At 45.4% G+C, this 21,866-nt stretch overlaps 1 protein-coding gene across 12 annotated transcripts in view; it reads left to right on the top strand.

Moving 5' to 3' along the window:
* Nucleotides 1–21,866, top strand: part of Slc7a7 (solute carrier family 7 member 7) — a 47,862-nt gene that overhangs the window by 6,462 nt on the left and 19,534 nt on the right. For 6 of the 12 annotated variants that reach the window (XM_076931025.1, XM_076931021.1, XM_076931022.1 and 3 more), the window contains one exon: nt 2,036–2,578. In XM_076931025.1, the coding sequence (XP_076787140.1) occupies nt 2,080–2,578 (499 nt within the window). In that variant the 5' untranslated portion in view covers nt 2,036–2,079. Of the gene's footprint in view, nt 1–711; nt 982–1,038; nt 1,195–1,226; nt 1,370–1,512; nt 1,711–2,035; nt 2,579–21,866 lie in introns of those variants that run through there. The other 6 variants (XM_076931031.1, XM_076931024.1, XM_034497706.2 and 3 more) reach the window with 6 other exon arrangements.

A 21,866-nucleotide genomic window follows, 5' to 3' on the forward strand; every position in this document is an offset into this window, starting at 1 on the left:
TTTTTTGGTTTTTTGAGACAGGGTTTCTCTGTATAGCCCTGGCTGTCCTGGAACTCACTCTGTAGACCAGGCTGGCCTCAAACTCAGAAATCCGCCTGCCTCTGCCTCCCAAGTGCTGCCATATCTTTTTAAGAAATGGAGGAATGCTTGTATCAGGACATTCATAGGAAGCTTTGGATGCTCCAGAGGTTTTATGTGTTTCCTCAAGGATGAAAGCCCACACTGCTGGGATGGAATTGGATCCAGAAGCTTGATCTCATTTCTGAACCATATTTCTTTTGAAATATCTTGAAGCTCAGACTTTGGGATGATGGCTGGAGTCCGAGGCAGCCACCCCTCTCTCCGCATGAGGAAGTACAGAGCTCTCAGAGCACCATACAGGGTGTCTGAACTGCTCTTGTACTTCCTCCAATCTCAGCCTGTGAACAATGTGTCCCATTCTATAACCTTCCTGCCTTTCTTGTTTCGGGTGAGAGAGAAGTGAGGTTTGGGTGGGACGTGGAGGACACACGGGCAGAGGTCTGTGTCACCAGTGCTCTGTCCTTGGTAACTTATTATACTCTCCAGGGTCTCAGAGAGCACACCCAGTTAGCTGTCCCTTCCTCTGGGCCTCCTGTCCTGCCTGGGGCCAAGCTGACAAAGGAGATTCCTGAGCGAGCACCTTCTTATCACAGAAAGTGCTGAGCGAAGAGCTCCTAGCTGCCCCTTTCACAGATGCGAAAGGCCTGTGAACCTTGTACCCAGAGGGTTGCTTAACGCTCCTCTCCCTTTTCCTCACCCCTTCCTTTTCTAGCTCCCTCACCTCCTCCTCCCTTCTTGCCCTGACTTAAATCCGGTAGGCATTTGTCTGGGTTTCCCTTTTACTGCTGGAGGAAGGAGGAGCTGTTAGACCACTGTTCTTGGAGGGTGTGTGTGCCTCTTTGTCTCAGAGACTGCGGCTGGCCATTGCTGTGGGAACCTCCTTATATCCAGAGCCAGGGAGTGAGTGTGCCCCACCCTGTACCCTTGCTAAACCCTCTGCTGTTCTCTGTCTGTCCAGTCACTTCCTCAAGCTCCAGAGCCACTGGCCGTAGTGTTTCGCCATTTGTCTGATTAAGCTTTCCTATTTTGCGCAGCTGTGCAGCTGTCTCTAGCGCTGTATCTCAGGGCATCTGCTGCCTGGCTTTAGCTCTTTCCTTCCCTTGGTTTGCTCTGGTATGTCTCCAGCAGTTCTATGGTGGGTGGGCAGCCACCACCCACTGCCTCCAGTTATCTCTGGGTTCTGCTGTGTATTTGAACCACCCTTCTGAAAGATCATTCCTACTTTTTGGCTGGTGTGGATGTGAGAGATTTGGCAGCAGGAGGCCTGGGATGCTAGAGGCTGGGACAGGTATCTGGAAAAGGAAAGCAGTACAAAGAGAATCGCCCATCTTTTTTTTTTGTTTGTTTGTTTTCCCCCAGGATGGGTGGGGCTGCTTGGGCTTTGCCAACATCTAAGATGCCAGCTGACCATTTGTTAATGGATATTCCCGAGCAGGGAGATGGCTGTGCATCCGTAGCCGGAGCACTTTAAAAGCTTCAGGCTAGCACACAGACTCCTTAGGGGAAAGAGCAGCAAATCAGCAAAAAGAGGATCTAGCAAAATCAGTTGGTTTCAGGGCTGGTTCCTCATGCGGGCATCTCAGCCTAGGGACATTTGAAAGTGAAATCAGAGGGAAAAGAGACTTTTGGGTAGGGGGTGTTGAGGGACTGGGGGTGGTGGGGAGGCAGAAAAAAGTTTTACCAAACTGCCTCACGCCTGTCCTGTAGCACAATAGGCTGAAAGTTTAGTTGTCTGGTAAATAAGGCATGCTACATCCTAAGGATGAGAGAGACTGGTGCTTTTCTGGGGGGAAAGTCAAGTCGGGGTTATTTTGACAAGCCTTGGGGGGGGAAAGGTTGCGGGGAGACAGAAGTGAAGAAGGTCTCTGGGTTGGTGGGTGCTGACCATCTTGGGCCCTGTGGAGTGGGAGGAAGAGATTCTACAGTTACCGACGCAGCCTTCTTTCTTCCTTAGAGGGCAATGCAAACAAGCTGGTGACGGCTTTCCTTCGCTCCACCATGGTCAACGGCGCCAAGTATGAAGTGGCTGCTCAGCACGAGGCAGATGGCTCTGCTCTTGGGGATGGGGCCAGCCCAGTGGCTGAGCAGGTAAAACTGAAGAAGGAGATCTCGCTGCTTAATGGCGTGTGCCTGATCGTGGGGAACATGATCGGCTCCGGCATCTTCGTCTCCCCCAAGGGTGTGCTCATGTACAGTGCCTCGTTTGGCCTCTCGCTGGTCATCTGGGCTGTTGGGGGCATTTTCTCCGTCTTTGGGGCCCTTTGTTATGCTGAACTGGGTACCACCATTAAGAAATCTGGGGCCAGCTATGCTTATATCCTGGAGGCCTTCGGGGGATTTCTTGCCTTCATCCGCCTCTGGACTTCTCTGCTCATCATTGAACCCACCAGCCAGGCCGTCATTGCCATCACCTTTGCCAACTACATGGTGCAGCCCCTCTTTCCGAGCTGTGGTGCTCCCTATGCTGCTGGCCGCCTGCTGGCCGCTGCCTGCATCTGTAAGTAGAGATGGAGCAGGATTGGCGATTGGAGGACTGGGGGTGGGGGGTGGGGGGAGGGGTGAGTCCAGTCAAGGAGGAGGAGTTGGGAAATGGATACCTATGACAGCTTTTTTAATTGTAAAAATTAATGTACACTGAGGGGGTATAGCTTAATACACCCTCAAGTGGAAGCTCTGGGTTCAACGGCCAGTGTTACCTTTAAGAAGTTTAGTGTGAAAATTCAGTTCAACTTAGTTTAAGGTTTAGTGAGGTAGCCAGTTAGAGTGCTCGCCTGGCATGCAAGAGGACATGCTTTCATTCCCCAGCACTGCGTAAATTGTGTGTACTAGTTAGCCCCTGTAACTCCAGCATCTGGGAGATGGTGGTCTCTTGAGGGCCAGGAGTTCAAGGTCATTTCTTTCTTAGTAAGTTTGAGGCCAGCCTTGCATAAAAGAGATCCTGTCTCGAAAAACAAGCAAACAGGTTGGATGTGATGGAGCACGCCTTTAATTCCAGAAGGCAGCTTGATGGGTTTCTGGGGCCAGCCTGGTCTACATAGTAAAACCATGTCACAAACAAACAAACAAACAAAAAACCAATTAATTTAATATAGTGTTAAAAAATAAAGGTAGAGCCAAGTGGTAGTGGTGCATGCCTTTAGGCCCAGTACTCAGGAGGCAGAGGACTGTGGGTTTCTTTGAGTTTGAGGCCAGCCTGGTCTACAGAACGAGTTCCAGGACAGTCAGGGCTACACAGAGAAAACTTGCTTTGAATCTCTCCACCTGCTGTAAAAGGAAGAAAGCACCTCATCATGTTCCTTAATGCTGGTTGCCTGTAGCAATTGGCAGGTTCTTCCTAATTGTTCTAGGATAGTAGGATAGGCTTTTTTTTTTTTTTGTTAGTGAAGCAGGTGATGCCTTTGTACCTATATTGTGTAACTCCTAGCATTTATCAGATTACCTAGCTGCAGGCCTGTTTATGGCCTTGCCCACTAGTTTTGTAGATGATCATGGGTAATGGTGTACTGTGGTATTTATTCTGTAATCACTTTCAGGAGTTTAGGTTTTTCCTTTCTTCCTTTTCTCCTCCTTTTTTCTGAGACAGTGTCTTGCTGTATAGCACAGACTGGCCCAGAACTCACCACAGTACCCAGTCTGACCTTGGCCCCGGCATCTTTGTGGCTCAGCCTCTGAAGTACTAGGATTATAAGTGTGTGCCACTGTGCCTGGTTCATGAGTGGTTTTTAATTTTATTTTTAAAAGATTTATTTTTAATGTGTTTTTAAAAATATTTATTTACTTTATTTTTTTATGTATATGAGCACACGTTTAGCTGTCTTCAGACACACCAAAAGAGGGCATTGGATTCCATTACAGATGGTTGTGAGCCACCATGTGGTGATGGGAATTGAACTCAGGACCTCTGGAAGAGCAGTCAGTGTTTTTTTTTTTTTTTTTTTTTTTAAAGATTTATTTACTTTATGGTGAGTACATTGTCTTCAGACACACCAGAAGAGGGCACTAGATCCCATTACAGATGGTTGTGAGTCACCATGTGGTTGCTGGGATTTGAACTCAGGACCTTTGTAAGAGCAGACAGTGCTTTTAACCACTGAGCCATCTCTCCAGCCCACAGTCAGTGTTCTTAATCACTGAGCCATCTCTCCAGCCCTCAGTCAGTGTTCTTAATCACTGAGCCATCTCTCCAGCCCACAGTCAGTGTTCTTAATCACTGAGCCATCTCTCCAGCCCTCATGAGTGATTTTTTTTTTTTTCAAAGCAGGGTTTCTCTGTGTAGCCCTGGCTGTCCTGGAACTCACTCTGTAGACCAGGCTGGCCTCGAACTCAGAAATCCACCTACCTCTTCCTCCCAAGTGCTGGAATTAAAGGCGCACCATTGCTTCAGTGAAAGTGTGCCACCACTGCCCGGCATAAGTGATTTTTAATTATATGTTTATTTGATACATAGTAGCTGTATGTCTTATGGGATACAGTGTGGCACTTTATATTTTTGGTCTTGAGCCTCGCCTTTAATGGCTGAGCCATCTCTCCAGCTCCAGTGTGGCATTTTAATCCATACGCACAGCCTGGGTCATCATCAGTCGGGTGACTGGCATTCCTGTCATCTCATTTGTGTGCTGTCATTTCTTTGTGTTAGGAATGTTCAAAGTCCTCAGTAAACTGTGGCCAACATAGTCTGACTGGGCTATATAATCTTACAAGTGATTTGTCCTTTCCAGTTGCACCCTTGGTCTTCCTATCAGTCTTCCTATCCTCCTTCCACACCCCACCCTGCCTTTCTCACCCCTCCTAGGTTCTGGGAGCACTCCTCCTCCCTCTTCCTTTTTTCACCACCATTCTATTATTGTTAAAAGAAATTAACACAGGGTCTTACTGTACAGCTCTGGCTGGCCTGGAGCTTGCTGAGTAGACCAGGCTGGTTTCAAACCTACTTGGGAGGTGGAAGCAGTCCTACTCCCTGTCTTCCATAGTCCTCCTCCCTATCCTCCCCAGTCCTCTTCTCCATCCTCCCTGATCCTCCTCCCCATCCTCCACAGCTTACATAGTTTTCATCCTCTTTTCTGAGATGTTTCTTGAACCTTGAAGCAGGTAATATAGATGTCCTATTTAGGGCTAAGCACTCAACAGCCACTTGTCCATGGGACATTGATCAGCTGGGAGTCTCTGCATTAATTATTGCCCAGACCAAAAGAAGCTTCTCTGACCAAGGTTGAGAGCAACATTAATCCATGGCTATAAATATTAATATTTAAAAGGCAGTTTGATACCATGTCCATTTAGCAACACAAGTTGGTTTCCCCCAGGGATCTATGTTTACAATAACAGGCATGAATTCCCTCCTATAGAGCTAGCCTCAAATCCAATCACAAAGCAGTTGGTTAACCACATAACAGTCACATCTTCTATTGTGCCAAAGGGGACACCTTGTCTGGCAGGTTGGTATTGTAGCATGTGCAGTTCACAGCTGGGTTAGACCATTGATGGCCCTTTCTTTCCTAGCAACTGACAGAGGTAGCTTCTCTGGCACCAGGAAAGCTACCCAGCAGGGAGGACACTTCCAGCTCAATTCTAGCCCACTTTCTCTCCCTATGCATCCCTGGCTGGCCTAAACAGTGGTCTCTCTCCGTGTCTCTGTGTCTATGTCTCTGTCCCTCTCTTTCTCCCTCTCTCGGGTTTCACCTCTCAGGAGCTATTCACCTTTGTTTTTAAGACTTATTTATTTTTATTTTATGCTGATGGCTGTCTTACCTGCATATGTGTATGTGTGTGCCTGGTACTAGAGGAGGCCAGAAGAAGGTGTCAGATTCCCTGGAACTAGAGTTGAAGAAGGTTGTGAGCCATGTGGGTGCTGGGAATGGGATCTGGGGCCTCTGAAGGAGCCGTCTCTTCAGCCCCTTGTTTTATGAGACAGAATCTCTTACTGGGAATTGGGGCTTACTAATTAGGTTAGGCAGGCTGGCCAGTGAGCTCCAGAGATCATTCTGTTTCTGAGTCCCTAGTGTGGGGGCTACAAGCACTTACCACCACACCCTAGGTTTTTAAAGGTTTATTTGTTTTTATCTATATGAGTGTTTTGCCTACATGTATATAATAAGTGCTTGCATGTATATAAGTGCTTGCATGCATATAAGTGCTTGTGTATATATAAATGCTTCCATGTTTATAAGTGTACCACATGTGTGCAGTGTTCAATGAGTCCATAAGGCAGAGTCAGATCCCCTGGAGCTGGAGTTATAGGCAGTTGTGAACCACCATGTGGGTGCTGGGAACTGAGCCTAGGTCCTCTTTGAGAGCAGCAAGTGCTCTCAAATTACTGAGCCATCTCTTCAGCTCCACAGCCTGTGTTTTGTTGTTTGTTAAAATGTAGGAGCTAGAGAGCAATTCTTACTGAGCCGTTTTCCCACCCCATGTTCTACTGTAGAGCTCTATCCTTTCCTCATCACTGACTCTGAGGGGTTATTATAAAATAATGTTGATGTCTGCATTGATTGAAATGTTAATATACTTTCTATCTACTACTAATATGATTGATGTATCACAGGTACTGATTTGTGTATCTTTTTAAAAAGCATTTCCCACTTATTTATTTTGTATGTATGCCTCTCTCCCTCTCCCTCTCCCTCTCCCTCTCCCTCTCCCTCTCCCTCTCCCTCTCCCTCTCCCTCTCCCTCTCCCTCTCCCTCTCCCTCTCCCTCTCCCTCTCCCTCTCCCTCTCCCTCTCCCTCTCCCTCTCCCTCTCCCTCTCCCTCTCCCTCTCCCTCTCCCTCTCCCTCTCCCTCTCCCTCTCCCTCTCCCTCTCCCTCCCTCTCCCTCTCCCTCTCCCTCTCCCTCTCCCTCTCCCTCTCCCTCTCCCTCTCCCTCTCTCTCTCTCTCTCTCTCTCTCTCTCTCTCTCTCTCTCTCTCTCTCTGTGTGTGTGTGTGTGTGTGTGTGTGCTGGTGGGCTTGTGTCCTGTGGGTCCTGGGGATGAAACTCAGGTCATCAGTTTTAGCAGCAAGTGCCTTTGCCTACTGAGTCACCTCTCCCTACTCTCATCTTTCTTTTTGCTTCTGGAGAATGGACCCAGGGCTTTGTGCATGCTAAATGAATGCTCTACCACTAAGCCATATTCCCAGCCTGATAATATACTGTATATGTTAAGACATTTTTGCATCTCTGTATATTCCCCTTTGGTATTGTCTACAATCCTTAAGATTTTGACTATTTTGAGACAAGGTCTCACTATGTAGTTGCTGGGCTGGAACTCACTCTGTAGATCAGGCTGTCCTTGAATACAGAGGTCAACCTGCCTGGGATTAAAGGTGTTTGCCTTCACATCTGGCTTTTTTTTTTTTTTTTTTTTTTTTTTTTTTTTTTTTTTAATATTATATGCTGTGCAGTTAGAAACTGGCCTTGGACTTGCAATACTTTTTTTTTTTTTTTTTTTTTTGGTTTTTTCGAGACAGGGTTTCTCTGTGTAGCCCTGGCTGTCCTGGAACTCACTTTGTAGACCAGGCTGGCCTCGAACTCAGAAATCCGCCTGCCTCTGCCTCCCAAGTGCTGGGATTAAAGGTGTGCGCCACCACCGCCCGGTGAACTTGCAATACTTTTGCTCTCACCTCAGCCCCTTGAATGTTGGGGTTACAGTCATGCACCATCATGTTCATGGGCTGGGTGAGGGGCTTAGTTCTAGAATGGTTGTTTAGCATCAGTGAGGAGCTGGATTCAGTCTCTGGCACTGCAACCTCCTTCAAACAAAAACAGCAGCAAAACCAGTTGGTGCCAGGAGCAGCTCAGTGGTAGAGCACTTGCTTAGCAGGTATGAGGTCCTAGGTTCAGTCTCCAGGTTAGCAGGCTCAGCAGCAAAGCTGTCTACTAGTGGGCTGTTTTCCTTCTTTCTCTATATAAATAACTTACATTAGAAAGTGATTTAATGTGTGTGAGTGCATGCATGAGTGTATGAGTGTGTGTCGAATGCGTGTGTGTGTGTGTGTGTGTGTGTGTGTGTATGTGTGTATGTGTGTTTCAGTTAGAGGACAACTGGGTGAGCCTGTTCTGCCTTTCCACCATGTGGGTCACAGGATTCAAACTCAGGTCAGCAGGCATGGTGACAAGCGCCATTACCTACTGAGTCTGTTTTGCTGGAGAGGAGTTTTTTCTTGAGAGACTTTTAATCTGTGATACAATCTTATTTGTTAGTGTTCTGCTTAGGTTTTGTATGTTCTCACGATTCCATTGGTAGATTACATGTGTTCAGAAATCTATCCATTTCTTCTAAGTTTTCTAGTTTTTGTTATATGTTCGTCCATAATGATCCTCTGTATTTCACTTGTAATGTTTCCTTTTTTGTCTCTGATTTGATTTATTTAGGATTTTTTTCTTGTTTAGTCTAGCCCTTGCTAGACACCACAGGCTAATAAATAAAAAGCCTGGTGCCAGGAATGGGTTACACCTTTTGGAGTTGTTGGTCAGTGACATACAGCAGACTTCCAAATATTACGGGCTATTGCCAGTGCTATTGGTTACCTTCAGAATGATAAGACACCACGGTGAAGACACTACAGACACGAGTGTCAAGCTGGTACTGACCTGGAAGCTTCATCTCCAATGGCTTTCATAGTGCTAGGAGGTGCTATGCATATTACTGGAGGAGAAAAATAATGGCCAGTCTCCCCTGACGTGAACCCTGAGAACCACAGTAACAATCCGCTTGGCAGGGTATGCCCACAAGTACAATAGTGGCATGAACGTTATAGGAATAACCAATTACTCTCTGGTTGGTTTTAAGCTCATTTTATAGGGCTAGAGAGACAGCTCATCAGTTCAGAGCACAAGCTGATCTCCCAGTGAACCTTGGCTTGATTTGTAGCACTCACATGGGAGATCAACAAGCAACTGTCTGTAACTCCATTTCCAGGGGATCCTCTTCTGACCTACACGGGCAGCAGGCACATGTGTGGTACATGCATATAGGCAAAACACTCATACACATCAAAACAAACAAAAAAGACCTATCCCATGGGATGGAACCCATTCCTGGCACTGTTCCCAAGGCCATGCCCTGTGGCTGGATGAGTCATAGGCCCTGGGGAGTCCCTGCTAATATTACTCTGCTAAATGGACATAGCATTAAACTGACTTCTAATGGCTTACTGCTAGTCCTGTAGATTAACACATTGTATCAGTTTTCTATTGTGTTGGCAAAACACCACAACCAAGGCAAATTATAAAAGAGAGCATTCAATTGGACTTAGGGTTTCAGGGTTAGAGTCCATGATGGCAGGACAAAGGCATTATGGAAGGAGCAGCTGAGAGCTCGAATCTTGATCCAAAAGCAAGAGGAAGAGAGAACTAACTTGAAATGGCATGAGTCTTTTGAAACCTCAAAGCCTGCTCCTGGTAACACACCTCCTCCAGTAAGGCCACACTCCTAATCCTTCCTAAACATTCAAACAAACTGGAGACCAAGTATTCAAATATATGAGCCTGTGAGGGGATGCTCTTTGAACCACTACATGCATCTTCCAACCCTCACCAGATAAGGTGCTTCTTGTAGGACATGGAACTTAACACAGAGACCCACAACTGGTCAAAGTGTAGAGAAGAGGAGGCTGAGGAGTTCTCAGTGCTGCTAGGGGGGACGTTTGTATTGTACCTGCTTCCTGAAGGCTCAGGGATTTTTGTGGAAGAAGGGGTGGAAAGATTGTAAAAGTCAGAAGTGATGGAAGTTTACAATTATTTCCTCTTCTTCCTCCTTCTCTTCCTCCTCTTCCTGTCAGAAGCCATCTAGGAAAGACTATGGCAAGCAAGTGAGTTTTCTGGAGATGGCCCGCCATTTTTGCATGGCTGCAGTGGGTGCACTCTGAGATGCAGGGTCCTCAGGATTCATCCCAGGATTGCTTCTCCCTGCCGATGCTCCTTTCCTGTCACTATTGCATCGCCTAATGATTTCCTGGGCATCAGCCCACCCAACGGTATTTGGTAAATTTCCTGCAGATCAACATTGAAGATATACTCTCATGTAATGCTGAATAGACAAAGTGGTGATTTCATAATTCCTGATAATGATTTTATAGAATTCCTAAACTGATACAAGTAGTGTCAAACCCCCTGTAGAGTAAAAGCTGCAAATAGAGCTCTGTAAAGCTTCATGTGTCAAGGGCTGCTTGCACTAGGAAAAGAAAACAGGTGTGGAACAAATTTACAATCTAGAAAAACCTTCCTTCTAGGTTAGGCATGAGGCCACTATCTGGTAACTATAGGTCACAAACTGGGAATGGGGCAATTTATTGTAGGTGCAAGGACAGAAAATAAATGATGGAATAGTTTATACAAGACTTCAGAATAATACGACACAAGGCAGATGATTAGTCTTTTGACAAAACCCTGCTAACTTGTGACATAAAAAGTGTTGCTTTAAACTTATAATGAGCTTGTGGAGCCATAAAATACAGAATGGATGCTTAGGCAGGCACTAGTCTTAATGGAAAGACACGTAACAATTCTATGGTAACTCCTTATGCCTATTGACCTATGGCATGAGCTATTGCCTTAAACTTGGTATGAACTCATGGACTGTAGAAGTACTTAGAAAACCATGTGATCAATTATCCTGAGAAGGTATAAAAACCAAGAACAACGATAAAGTGGCAGTGTAGTGGCAGTGTAGCCCTTTTCTCCTTCATACAGTGTGTGTGTGTGTGTGTGTGTGTGTGTGTGTGTGTGTGTGTGTGTGTGTCTCATGAAGAGTTAAGGAACTCTGAGCTTCTTGCCTGGACAGCTAGAGGCCTGAGTCAAAAAGTAAAGAGCCCAGGTAACTAAGTTTCTTTTCTAATTCTCCGCTGAAGTCAGCAGGAGTTAATTGCCAGAAGCCATCAGCTTTTGGCCCCTGAAGAGCAAGAGGGAATTAAATTGCCAGAAGTCATACTTGACCCTGGTCACCAACACCACCTCTGCTGTCTTCCCTGGCTAACTGAATACTGGGCCCCACTCCTCCTCCTCCCTCTCCTCCTCCCCCCTCCTTTTTTTCAAAGATTTATTTATTAGGTCAGGTGTGGTGGCCCCATGTCTTTCATCTCAACACTTATAGGCAGAGGCAGACAAATCTCTCTGAGTTCAAGACCAGCCTCATAAAAAGTTCTAGGGTAGCCAGGGTTATATAGTGAGACCTTGTGTAAAAAAGAAAAAAAAACCTTTATTTATTTACCTTTTTTTTTTTTTTTTTTTTTTTTAAATTCACAGTGTCACTCTGTAGACTAGGCTGGCTTTGAACTCGGAGGTCCACCTGTCTCTACTTCTTAGGACCTGGGATTAAAGGTGTATGCCACTACCACCTGGCAAGATTAATTTCATCATCATCATCATCATCATCATCATCATCATCATCATCATCATCATTATTATTATTTTAACTTGTATGAGTGTTTTGCCTGCATGCATGTATGGGTCATGTGTGTGCAGTGCCTGGGGAAGCCAGAAAAGTGCATTAGATTCCCCAGAACCAGAGTTACAGATGGTTGTGAACCACCAGGTCAGTGCTGGAAACAGAACCCAGGTCCTTGGCAAAGCAGTAAGTATCTCTTCTGCTGGGTTATCTCTCTAGCATCTATTATTTCTTCTTGTTGGGTTGATCTCTTTATCACTGTGGCTTTGACTTTCTTTGACTCCTTATACTTTGTATATTACCCAGGCTGTTCTTGAAATCTTGGGTTCATGTGACCCTCATGCCTCAACTTTGTAGGGTTATTTATTTATTTATTTATTTATTTATTTTGGTTTTTCAAAACAGGGTTTTTCTGTGTAGCCCTGGCTGTCCTGGAACTCACTCTGTAGACCAGGCTGGCCTCAAACTCAGAAATCCGCCTGCCTCTGCCTCCCAAGTGCTGGGATTAAAGGCATGCGTCACCACCGCCTGGCTTGTTTGTTTTTTAGACAGGGTCTCACTATGTAGTCCTGGCTAGCTTGGAACTCTCTGTGTAGATCAGGCTAGCCTCAAACTCACAGAGATCCACCTACTGCCGCCTCCTGAATGCTTGGGATTAACAGTTTGTGCTATTACACCCGGAGACTTTATAGTTTTTTAATTGAATTGTTTTCTGTTTGATAAAAGTACTACTTCAGTTCAGTTTTGGTTTCTATAGCATGATGCATATTTTCATCTCTTTGCCTTAGTCTCTGTGAGTTGAGTTGGTGAAGAAGTTGCTTGGAAGCAGTTTGCATGAGTATTTCTGTGAGCCAGAGTTGTAGACATTTCAATCCATCTTCACTTTTTCCTCTCTTAAATTCTGTATGAATAGAGCCACACTGGAGATGTTGAGCGGCTAGCTTTTAGTCCTTTCTTTCCAGCCCTCTTTTCAGAGGGCGATGGCCTTGGGGGTGACTGTGATCCCTCAGCTGTGAAGTGCAGACACTCTGTCAGTTACAGAGGAGCAGTGTCAGGGAGTGCAGGAATTTTACACCAGTGCCTTGTTCATTGCCTGACTCCACTAAGCCTTATTTCCGATTCTCTTTTGCTTTCTTTATTGTTGCCTTTGCTCATCATCTCCCATCCCCCACCCCACCCACCCCCGCTTTACAGTTATGTAAACAGCTAACTGGTTTTTGTGATTTACTTGTTTGTGGTCTTTGCTGCTGATCTGCGTGGGGGATATTTGTCATGCAAGGCTGTAGTCAGGAAGGGCAGAGGACTCTAGGGGAGACCTTTCCCCTGAGGTGTCTGATGTGGTCTGTAGTTTCTCTTGTGGCACTTTTGTGTGACCTGGTAGGTCACTCACTGTCGAACCTCCTTTTAGGCTCTGTTAGTCTTGGGCCCCTCAGTTGTGGCATAGAGCTGTGTAGAGAGGGAACGTTCTCTAAGTGATATTTTTAAGGTGACTGCATCACTGTAAGCGACAGGCTTCTATTATTTTAACCACTTTTGCTGACATCTCTTTAAAACCAGCGGTGTGTTTGCTTGCCTTTGTAATTTGACATTTCTTTTGATGACTCAGGGTTATTATTGCACAGCCTCTTCTTTTCCCATTTCCCCTGCTTCCTTTTAAGACAGGGTCTTGCTAAATAGCAAAGGCTGGCCTTAAACACATCTCGATTTTTCTGTAACTGTGAAGTCTACTCAGGCCCCTTAGGTAGGAAAGAACATTTGCTTCTTTAGGGGCTGTAGACTGTTAACTTTAGTCCTTTGGGCTTTATTCTCTCCTGATGTCTATTTGTGCCACCTGTGACAGCTGCCTGTCATTCCTTGATTCTGGCATTATGCCTGCCTACATCTGTCACTCCCCTCTGATTTGCTGTCTCTAACTTGAGAATAGGAATGTACTCAAACTCTTGAACATCTACATATATACACTTGCACCAGAAAGCATGCAAAGTAGCCACAGTTACTAAGAATCTGTTGACATCCCCTGTCAGTAAAAGGCACAGGGTTTGCATGTGGGTTCAGAGCAAGGGTGTGTGTGTGTGTGTGTGTGTGTGTGTGTGTGTGACTCAAAATAGTTTATTGTACACCTACTATATTCAAAATACTCCAGGTGCAAGAGACAAATCGAAACCACAGCAATCTGCTGCCTTGGAGTTCTCAGTAGGAGGTTCCTGTTTGAGTCCTGGTCCTGAGGCAGGAGTTAAATCCTGTATGCACATCTTCTACTGCTTGTGGTCCCTGCTGGGGAGCTGCTGCCCCTGTGCACTCCCCTCTGAGGTCCAGTTGTCATCTCCTGAGTTTCCCCTGGTCTCACCTTTGATTGTGCATTCCTCACTGTTGAGCATCTTTTTCTCCCAAGGTGCTATGCTGAGGCCAGGTGAGAGCCTTTTGCTGGACCCCTCTCAGGATACTTTTTTGGTTTTCCATGCCTCAGTGGCAATGTGGACCAAAGAGAGTGCAGCCACCAAGCCCTCCAGAGCCAAAGCCTGCCTATGTGCTGGGACAGGGTCTAAGTGTGTTTGGTGGATGTGGGGTGGTAGATTGGGATGACAACGTCATTGTTTTGTTTTTTTTTTCCCCCTTTGGCTTTGGCAGGATGGCTGCTGAGACCTTTGAGTTCAAGGCCAGCCTAGTCTACATAGTAAGTTCTAAGCCATCCTGGTCTACATACTGAGTTCTAGGCCAGCCTAGTCTACATAGTGAGTTCTAGGCCAGCCTGGTCTACACAGTGAATTCTAGGCCAGCCAACGGGTTACACACACACACACACACACACACACACACACACACACACACACACACAGAGAGAGAGAGAGAGAGAGAGAGAGAGAGAGAGAGAGAGAGAGACAAACACACACGATGCTGTAAAAACCATACATTGAACTCAAGTGTAAAGTATTGATTATTATGATGCTTGAAGTTGGTATCTCGTTGTGTCGCAGGCCTTTACTCTTTTTGCAGCTTGACTCTCCCAAGTGGTCATGCACATGAGACATAACACAGGCAGTATCTGGATGTTGTTTTGTCTTTAGTAACTCCAGAGACGATTCACAGGCTCAGTTCTTCAGTTACTGTTTCATAAGCTCACAGCAAACGTCAGATGCTGAGATTCCAAGCGACCTAAATGAGGACTCAAGCTTGTTTCTCTTGTTTTTAACAAGAGAAAGGCTTTAATATACAGCTCTCGTTCATTCTGTTCTTCCTGAAGCACGATGTAGGCATACTCTGTGCTAGATATTATACTTGGTGCTGGAAAAGAGTAATAATGGACATCCCTGTTCTTTCAAGAACTCACAGGGCAGGAGGAAGACAGACAGACAGACATGCTATCCAACAGTATGCCATGTAATGTAAGTGTGGGACAGGCATGGCAGAAGCCAGGAGGACAACTTTAGTTTTTATTTATTTATTTATTTATTTATTTATTTATTGCTTTGAAAATGTAGCCCAGGCTGGTCTCCTATCTCAGTCTCCCAATTACTGGTTATTTCAAGAGTTTACTTACCATTCCTGGTAAAGCTTTTTTGGTGAGAGGAGAGGTTTAGAAGATGTCACAGAGAAGGGATGTCATGCTCAGTTCAGGCATGAGTCTTAGCTGAGGAGACACGTAGCTAATTCCTCAGAGAAAACCCTATTTGCAGAGAAGTAGAGACTGACTCATCCATGTGGGGAATGTTCAGAGAGTTCTAGGTAGCTGTCTGTCTGGACCGTGGGCTGGGCAAGGAGTTGGCCTGGGATGAAGATGGCTCTACATGGTGCCTGATATGGACTGGATCTTGAGGGTAGGGGTGCTGTTGGTTTCACAAAGTAGGTGAAGTTGAAGGAGACAGGAGGTGCTGAAATGAACACAGTTGGTTCCAAGGAGACCTCTGGTGGCCTTGTGGAGAGTGTATTTGGAAAGAATGTGAGAAGGAAGGTGGAGGGGCTGGTTCAGGAACAGAAACCGGAGTCCCCATGGAGAGCAGTGAAGAGGAGTGAGTGGCCTTAGGGACAGAGAGGAGGGGTTGGATGGAGAATTGTTGGGACTTTTGTAGAAGGGTGTTTTGGGTGGGACCACCCTATAAAACAAGGGAGATAGGCCTTCTGGGCCTGTTCTGGGATCCTGCAATCCTTCTGGGCCTGTCCTGGGCTCCTTCGATTCTTCTGGGCCTGTGTCAACAAAGAGACCCATACTACATCTGCAGCCACCTGAGGAGTTCTTTGTAGAGTTCTACTCAGGAGAAGCCACGTCTCAGCTTAGAGTGGGGGTGGGGGTGGGGAATGGGCAGGGGGGGCAGGGGTCGTGGACAGAGAGAGAAACAAGAGAAAGAGAGAGACAGAGAGACAGGGTCTCATTATATATCACCAGACCACTTTGGTCTCTATATCACAGAGATCCACCTCCCTCTGCATCCTGAGTGTTGAGATTAAAGACGTGGCACCATGCTTGGCATTAAAAAAAAATGTAGACCAGGCTCAAACAAACTCAGAGAGATCTTGAGATCAGAGAGAACTTGCCTTGGGCTCACAAGTTCTGGAACTAAAGGCATGCACCATCACATCTGGCGTTCACTGAAATGTTTGAAAAGATTTTATTTTATTTTAAATTATGAGCATGTGTATGTATGTATGTGGCTGTGTGCATGTGCGTGCAGGTGCCACAGAGGGCAGAGGCATTGGATCCTGGGATCATAGGTGGGTGTAAGCTACCTGAAATGGGTATTGAGAATAACACTTAGGTTTCTGCAAGTCCAGCACACACACTAGCCACTGAGTCCTTTCTCCAGCCTGAGACCTGGAGTTTCTTTTTATTTTACTTGTATGTGTCTCCTGTGTATATGTATATGTGAATTTATTTACACAGATGTTGTGCAGGTACCCATAGCAGCTAAAAGAGGGTGTCAGAGACCTTGAAGTTGGAGTACAGGTGTTTGAACCAACTGATGGAGGTGCTGGGATCTGAACTCTGGTCCTTAAAATTGACCCTTAGCCACTGAGCTGTTTTTCCAGTCCAAACTTTACTTATTGTTATATTACATGTATGGGTGTTTTGTGTGCATATATGTTGAGCGAACCACTTGCTTACATGGTACCCACAGAGTCAAGAAGAAGGCATCAGATGACTTGAAAGTGAAGTTACAGATGCTTGTGAGCCACCATGTGGGTGCTGGGAACTGAACCCAGATCTTGGCAAGAGCACTAAGTGTTCTTAACGGCTGAGTCATCTCTCCAGTCCCCACAGTAGGAGTTTCTAAACAAAAAGTTTTAACCTAGGTTTGAGCATGACCGTTAAGGGGAAGAAAGCTACTTAGGACAGCGGGCTAATCCCCCACGTGTGGCTGTGGGCGTCTCTAGAAAAGTTTGCTCTTGAGCTCTTAACAGGATTCATTTACAGAATTCGGATGGTTTCTGAAGTTATGTGGTTCAAAGAGTTGCCAAGAACTTTTTCTCCTCCTTTTTGGTAAATGAGATCATAGGGTGGTTCGTGGTTTAAAGGGAGTTAAGACATGTGTTTTGATTACAAACAAAGTTAATAGTCATACTAGTGAGCTCCTCAAAAAATTACAGGTTTGCATCTGGGGAAAGGGATGAGGTTAAACTAAAAGGCCTTATAAACATGGTACGTTTTAATTTTAACATTATTTGAATTATTTCTACATGGAGAGAATATTGTCCCTTTAGATAATCTTTGTGGCAGACTTTCTCAGTTGTGTCAACACTCTCGACCTTCAGCTGGTGTGGGATTTCAACCAGATTAAAGGCTCCTCCCCTTCTCGTGCCCCTGATGTTTTCCTGACCTTCTATCCCACCTTAGTTCTACAAGCAATGCCTCCCATGGGTCATTGTGACCTGGGTTGGGTCATTTTCTGGGAAGCTGAGTCATGCTTAATTTAAAAAGAAATTGACATGCCAGGTGTTAGTGTATGGTGGTGAGCATGTGTGTGATTGCTAGTGACCAGATGAAATCATCCCCTTCCCTCAGCAGCGTGAAAAACCACAGGTGCACAAAGTAGTCACTAGGAAGTTGCCTGCAGAGCACAGAATCGGGACAATGGTTAAAAATCTGAGCTGAGAAAACTTTCACTGAAGCAATGGTGCGCCTTTAATTCCAGCACTTGGGAGGCAGAGGTAGTCGGATCTCTGAGTTGGTGGCCAGCCTGGTCTACAGAGTGAGTTGGAGGGCAGCAAGGACTAACGCATAGAACCCCATCTCAACAACAACAACAACAACAACAACAACAACAACAACAAAACAAAACAAAGCAAAACAAAAACCCCCAGTGGTGGTGCATGCCTTTAATCCCAGCCCTTGGGAGGCAGAGGCAGGCAGATTTCTGAGTTTGAGGCCAGCCTGGTCTACAGAGTGAGTTCCAGGACAGCCAGGGCTACACAGAGAAACCCTGTCTCGAAAAACAAAAACAAACAAACAAACAAACAAACAACCCCCCCAAAAGAAACCCCCAAATCAACCAATCAAACAAACAAAACCAAAAAACCCAAAAAGAAAACTTACTGAATGTAGCAGGCTTTATAAAACATGGAGTGTAACTGGCAGTGTGGTAGAGGAGCCAGGCAAATATATGTCCAACAGTGTATGTGGCAGTTTCTAGGAGGAGTGGACACTCAACGGATGGTGTCTGCATCTATGTTGGGTGGAGGGGTCGCAGAGTTCTAGCACGCTTCCTGCCTTCTCCTCTTCATTCTCTTTGCTGCCCCCACACTTATTCTTGCTTTGGCTGAACGCTGCCTGTTGGGTTCTGTTTTGGGTTTGGTTTGTTCCTTCTACCAGGAAGGTCTTTCCCCAGATGCAAATACCACCTTACTGAAAGGTGGGTCAAAATGGTTTTTCTCATGAGATGGGGTGTAGCTCAGAGGTAGAACATGTGTCTAGCATGTGTTGAGCTCCTGGTTTGATCCTCAACACCAGAACCAACTATGGAACCAGAACGAGAGTAACTCTCCTCAACTTCTCAGCTTCTCATCTGGTTTTGTTTCTTCCTTTCTTTCTTTAAAACACTTTACAAAATATTTTTTGAGTGTGTGTGTGTGTGTGTGTGTGTGTGTGTCTGTGTGAATGCCAAGTGTGTGTGGGTACACTCAGAGGTTACACCAGGAGGCATCAGCCAGGTCTCTTGGGACTTGATAGACTGCGGTGAGCTGCTGGGGTGGGGAGAACCGAATGCCAGTCTGCAAGAGCAGCAAGTGTGCTCAACTACTGAAGCATCTTTCCAGTCTCTCCTTAAAAACCTAAGTATTGCAGCTATTGGTGTTGTGAGTGAGTACAAGCATGCCATAGCACACGTGTGGAGGTCAGAGGAAAACGTGCAGAAATAAGCTCTCTCCTTCATCATGTGAGTTCTGGGGATCAGACTCAGGCCATTGGGCTTGGTGGCAGGTTTCTTACACCCTGAGTCATCTTGCTGGGTCCCTCTCTTCTCTCTCTATTTCTTCCTCTTCCTCCTCTTTTTCCTCCTCCTCCTCCTCTTCCCCACCCTCTGGATCCCTCTCTTCCTGAGCGCCACCTCAGCTCCCTGTTCGTTTTGCTCTGTGGTACTTATCACCACTCAACATCAATGACTTGTTTGTTTATTGTCTACCTTTTCTTCTACAAGGCGAACATCATGGGAATAAGAACTTTGCTTTGCTTAGTGTTTACTCTGCAGTCTGCACCAACATCAGTGCCCTTCTCCTTCTAGGAATCATTACATTGTTTGAAGAAGGGGTGGTGGTGGTAAGACTTTCTAGACACAGGGAAAGGCAATAGAAAGGTACACAGGTGAGAAAAAATATGGGGTATGTGTTTTTGTAGATTGTGAGTTGCAGCTTCCTGGGGGTTCAGAGTTATCCCTAATAGGGAACCAATATAGCTGGATTGGAACATGGGCAAAGCCAGAGGCAGGCATGTCATTAGGATGCTCTTTCAGGGCTGAGGAGATGGCTCAGTGCTTAAGAACTTTTGTAGAGGACCTGGGTTTCGATTCCTAGCACCTACGTGGTAGCTCATCACTAACTGTAATTCTGTTTCCAGGGTATTCCTCTTTTGTGTGGTGTCTACAGTAATAGGGTTTTATCTAGTTTGGTTGGGCAACCAAGAGTAATGTCAAAAGCCTTTGTATTTTGGGGCCTCCTTAACCAGTGCTCAGGATGCAATAACTGGGTATGAGGATTTATCCCAGGCCTGGAACTGAGATTTTTATTTAATGACCCATGTTTTCTGAGACCTATTTTTCACCCATGAAGGGTTATTGTGTTCAAATTCCTTTAAAATTTTTGTACTAAAGCTCTTTTTTTTTTTGGATTTATTTTTATGTTGTATGGGTGTTTGGCCTGCATATGTCTGTAGCATGCACAGAGTGCCTATGAGGTCAGAAGAGAGTGTCAGATCCTCTGGAACTGGAGTTACAGGGGGTTGTGAGCCGCCTCTGTAGGCGCTGAAAATGCAGCTCAGGTCTTCTGGAAGAGTCATAAGTGATCTTCCCCACTGAGCCATCATCTCTCAGCCCTTCAAAACTATATTTTTAATTAGATTACAAAATAATGGCTTTCCATAAGGGATTTTCATACATTCTTAGTTTGGATTGATATACCCCCAAACCCTCCTCTCCCCTGTCCCCCAATCCTGCTTAGGTACTTAACCCCGAGGTTCCTGCATCCTACACTTTCTTTTAATCATTTGTATCCTTCATTTGACACCCTCTTCAGACCTCACAGGCATTCCATGCATCATCCTACACAGGACACACAGACACTCAGACACACAGACACACACAAGCAGGCTCTCCCTGTACCATTGAGACTTGTCACCTCCCTCTCATGGGCTCCAGCCTCTGGAGCTCCATAGACACTCTAGATTAAACACAGAAATCTAAAAATTCAAAGCCAGGACACTTATGAGAGACGACATGCAGTGCTGTGCCTGTCGTTTCTTTGTTAGGATGACTTGTCATTTCGTGAAGGTGGGGCACTGAAATCTCTCATGACTGTTCTTTTGGGGACACTCTGACCAACTGTACCACTATGTGTTTTATGAAATTGGGTGCTCCTTTGTTGAGGTGGTAAATGTTTAGAGCCATTCTGTCCTCCTGGTGGATTGGTCCTTTGATCAGCATGAAGTGGTGACTTTCTCCTTTCTCACTAGTTTTGGTTTGAACTCTATTTGTTATTAGAACAGCAACAGCTGCTTGTTTACTAGGTCAATGCACTTACAAATCTTTTTCCAGCCTTTCAACCTAAGGTTGTGTTTGTCTTTTGTGGTGAGGGGAATTCCTCGGACGGACGGTGCACGTAGATGACTCCTGGTTTCCATCCAGTCTTCTAGTCTGTATCTTTTGACTGGGGAATTGAGAACACCAATATTCAGAGTTATTATTGGAAGTTGTGTATCAGTTCCTGACAATTTGTTTGTCGCACTTGTTTTTCTCTTCCTCCCTTGCTGAATGTTATTCTATTTTGTTCATTCCTTGTGGTCTCATGGATGGACTTGTCTTTCTCTTCAGTCTAAAAAACTCTATTAGATATCTTCTGTGGAGTTGGCTGACTGGTCATACATTCCTTTAGTCTATTTTTATTTTTAAAAAACTTCATATGTATTTATTTAGTTTGAGACAGGGTCTTTCTATGTAGTCCTGGCTGCCCTGGGACTGTCTATGCAGATCAGGTTGTCCTTGAATTCACAGAGCTATACCTGCCCCTGCTTCCCGAGTGTTGGGATTAAAGGCATGCATTACTATGCCTGGCTCCTTTAGTCTATTTAAAAAATGTTTTTATTTTATGTGTGTAAGTGCCTACATGTGTGTATGTGTACTGGGTGCATGCTCTGTGTCGAGAGAGACCAGGAGAGGGTGCTGAATTCCCTTGGAACTGGAGTTATAGATGGTTTTGTGAGCCACCATGTGGGTGCTGGGAACTAAACCCAGGTCCTTTGCAAGAGCTGCAAGAACGAGCTCTCCAGGCACTCCGTTTATTCAACTTTATTATGTAAGGCTTTTACTTTCATTTATTTAAGATTTTATTTTATGTGTGTGTGAATACACACACACACACACACACACAAACACACACACACACACACACACACACACACACACACACACACACACACACACACAGAGTGCAGGTGCCTACAGAAGCTAGAGTGTTGGTTCTCCCTGGAACCAGAGTTACAGGTGGCTGGGACCCTCTTGTTAATATGGTTTTGGGATCTACAGGAGCAGTACAGAGCCATCTCTCCATACTGAAACTTTGTATTTTTGAATTTATGATTTTAAAAAGATTTCTTTTTAAAAGCATACAGGCCACAGCAGAGAGATGAGTTAAGTAAGCTGGTGGCTTGGACTAGAATCGTAAAATCATGGTTTGGGAGTAAGGGAGCTAGCTGGACCCGACACTGGCTGGGATTGATGATACTGTGAT

The sequence above is a fragment of the Arvicanthis niloticus genome, chromosome 3 (genome assembly GCF_011762505.2).
Source record: "Arvicanthis niloticus isolate mArvNil1 chromosome 3, mArvNil1.pat.X, whole genome shotgun sequence".
Lineage (NCBI taxonomy): Eukaryota > Metazoa > Chordata > Mammalia > Rodentia > Muridae > Arvicanthis > Arvicanthis niloticus.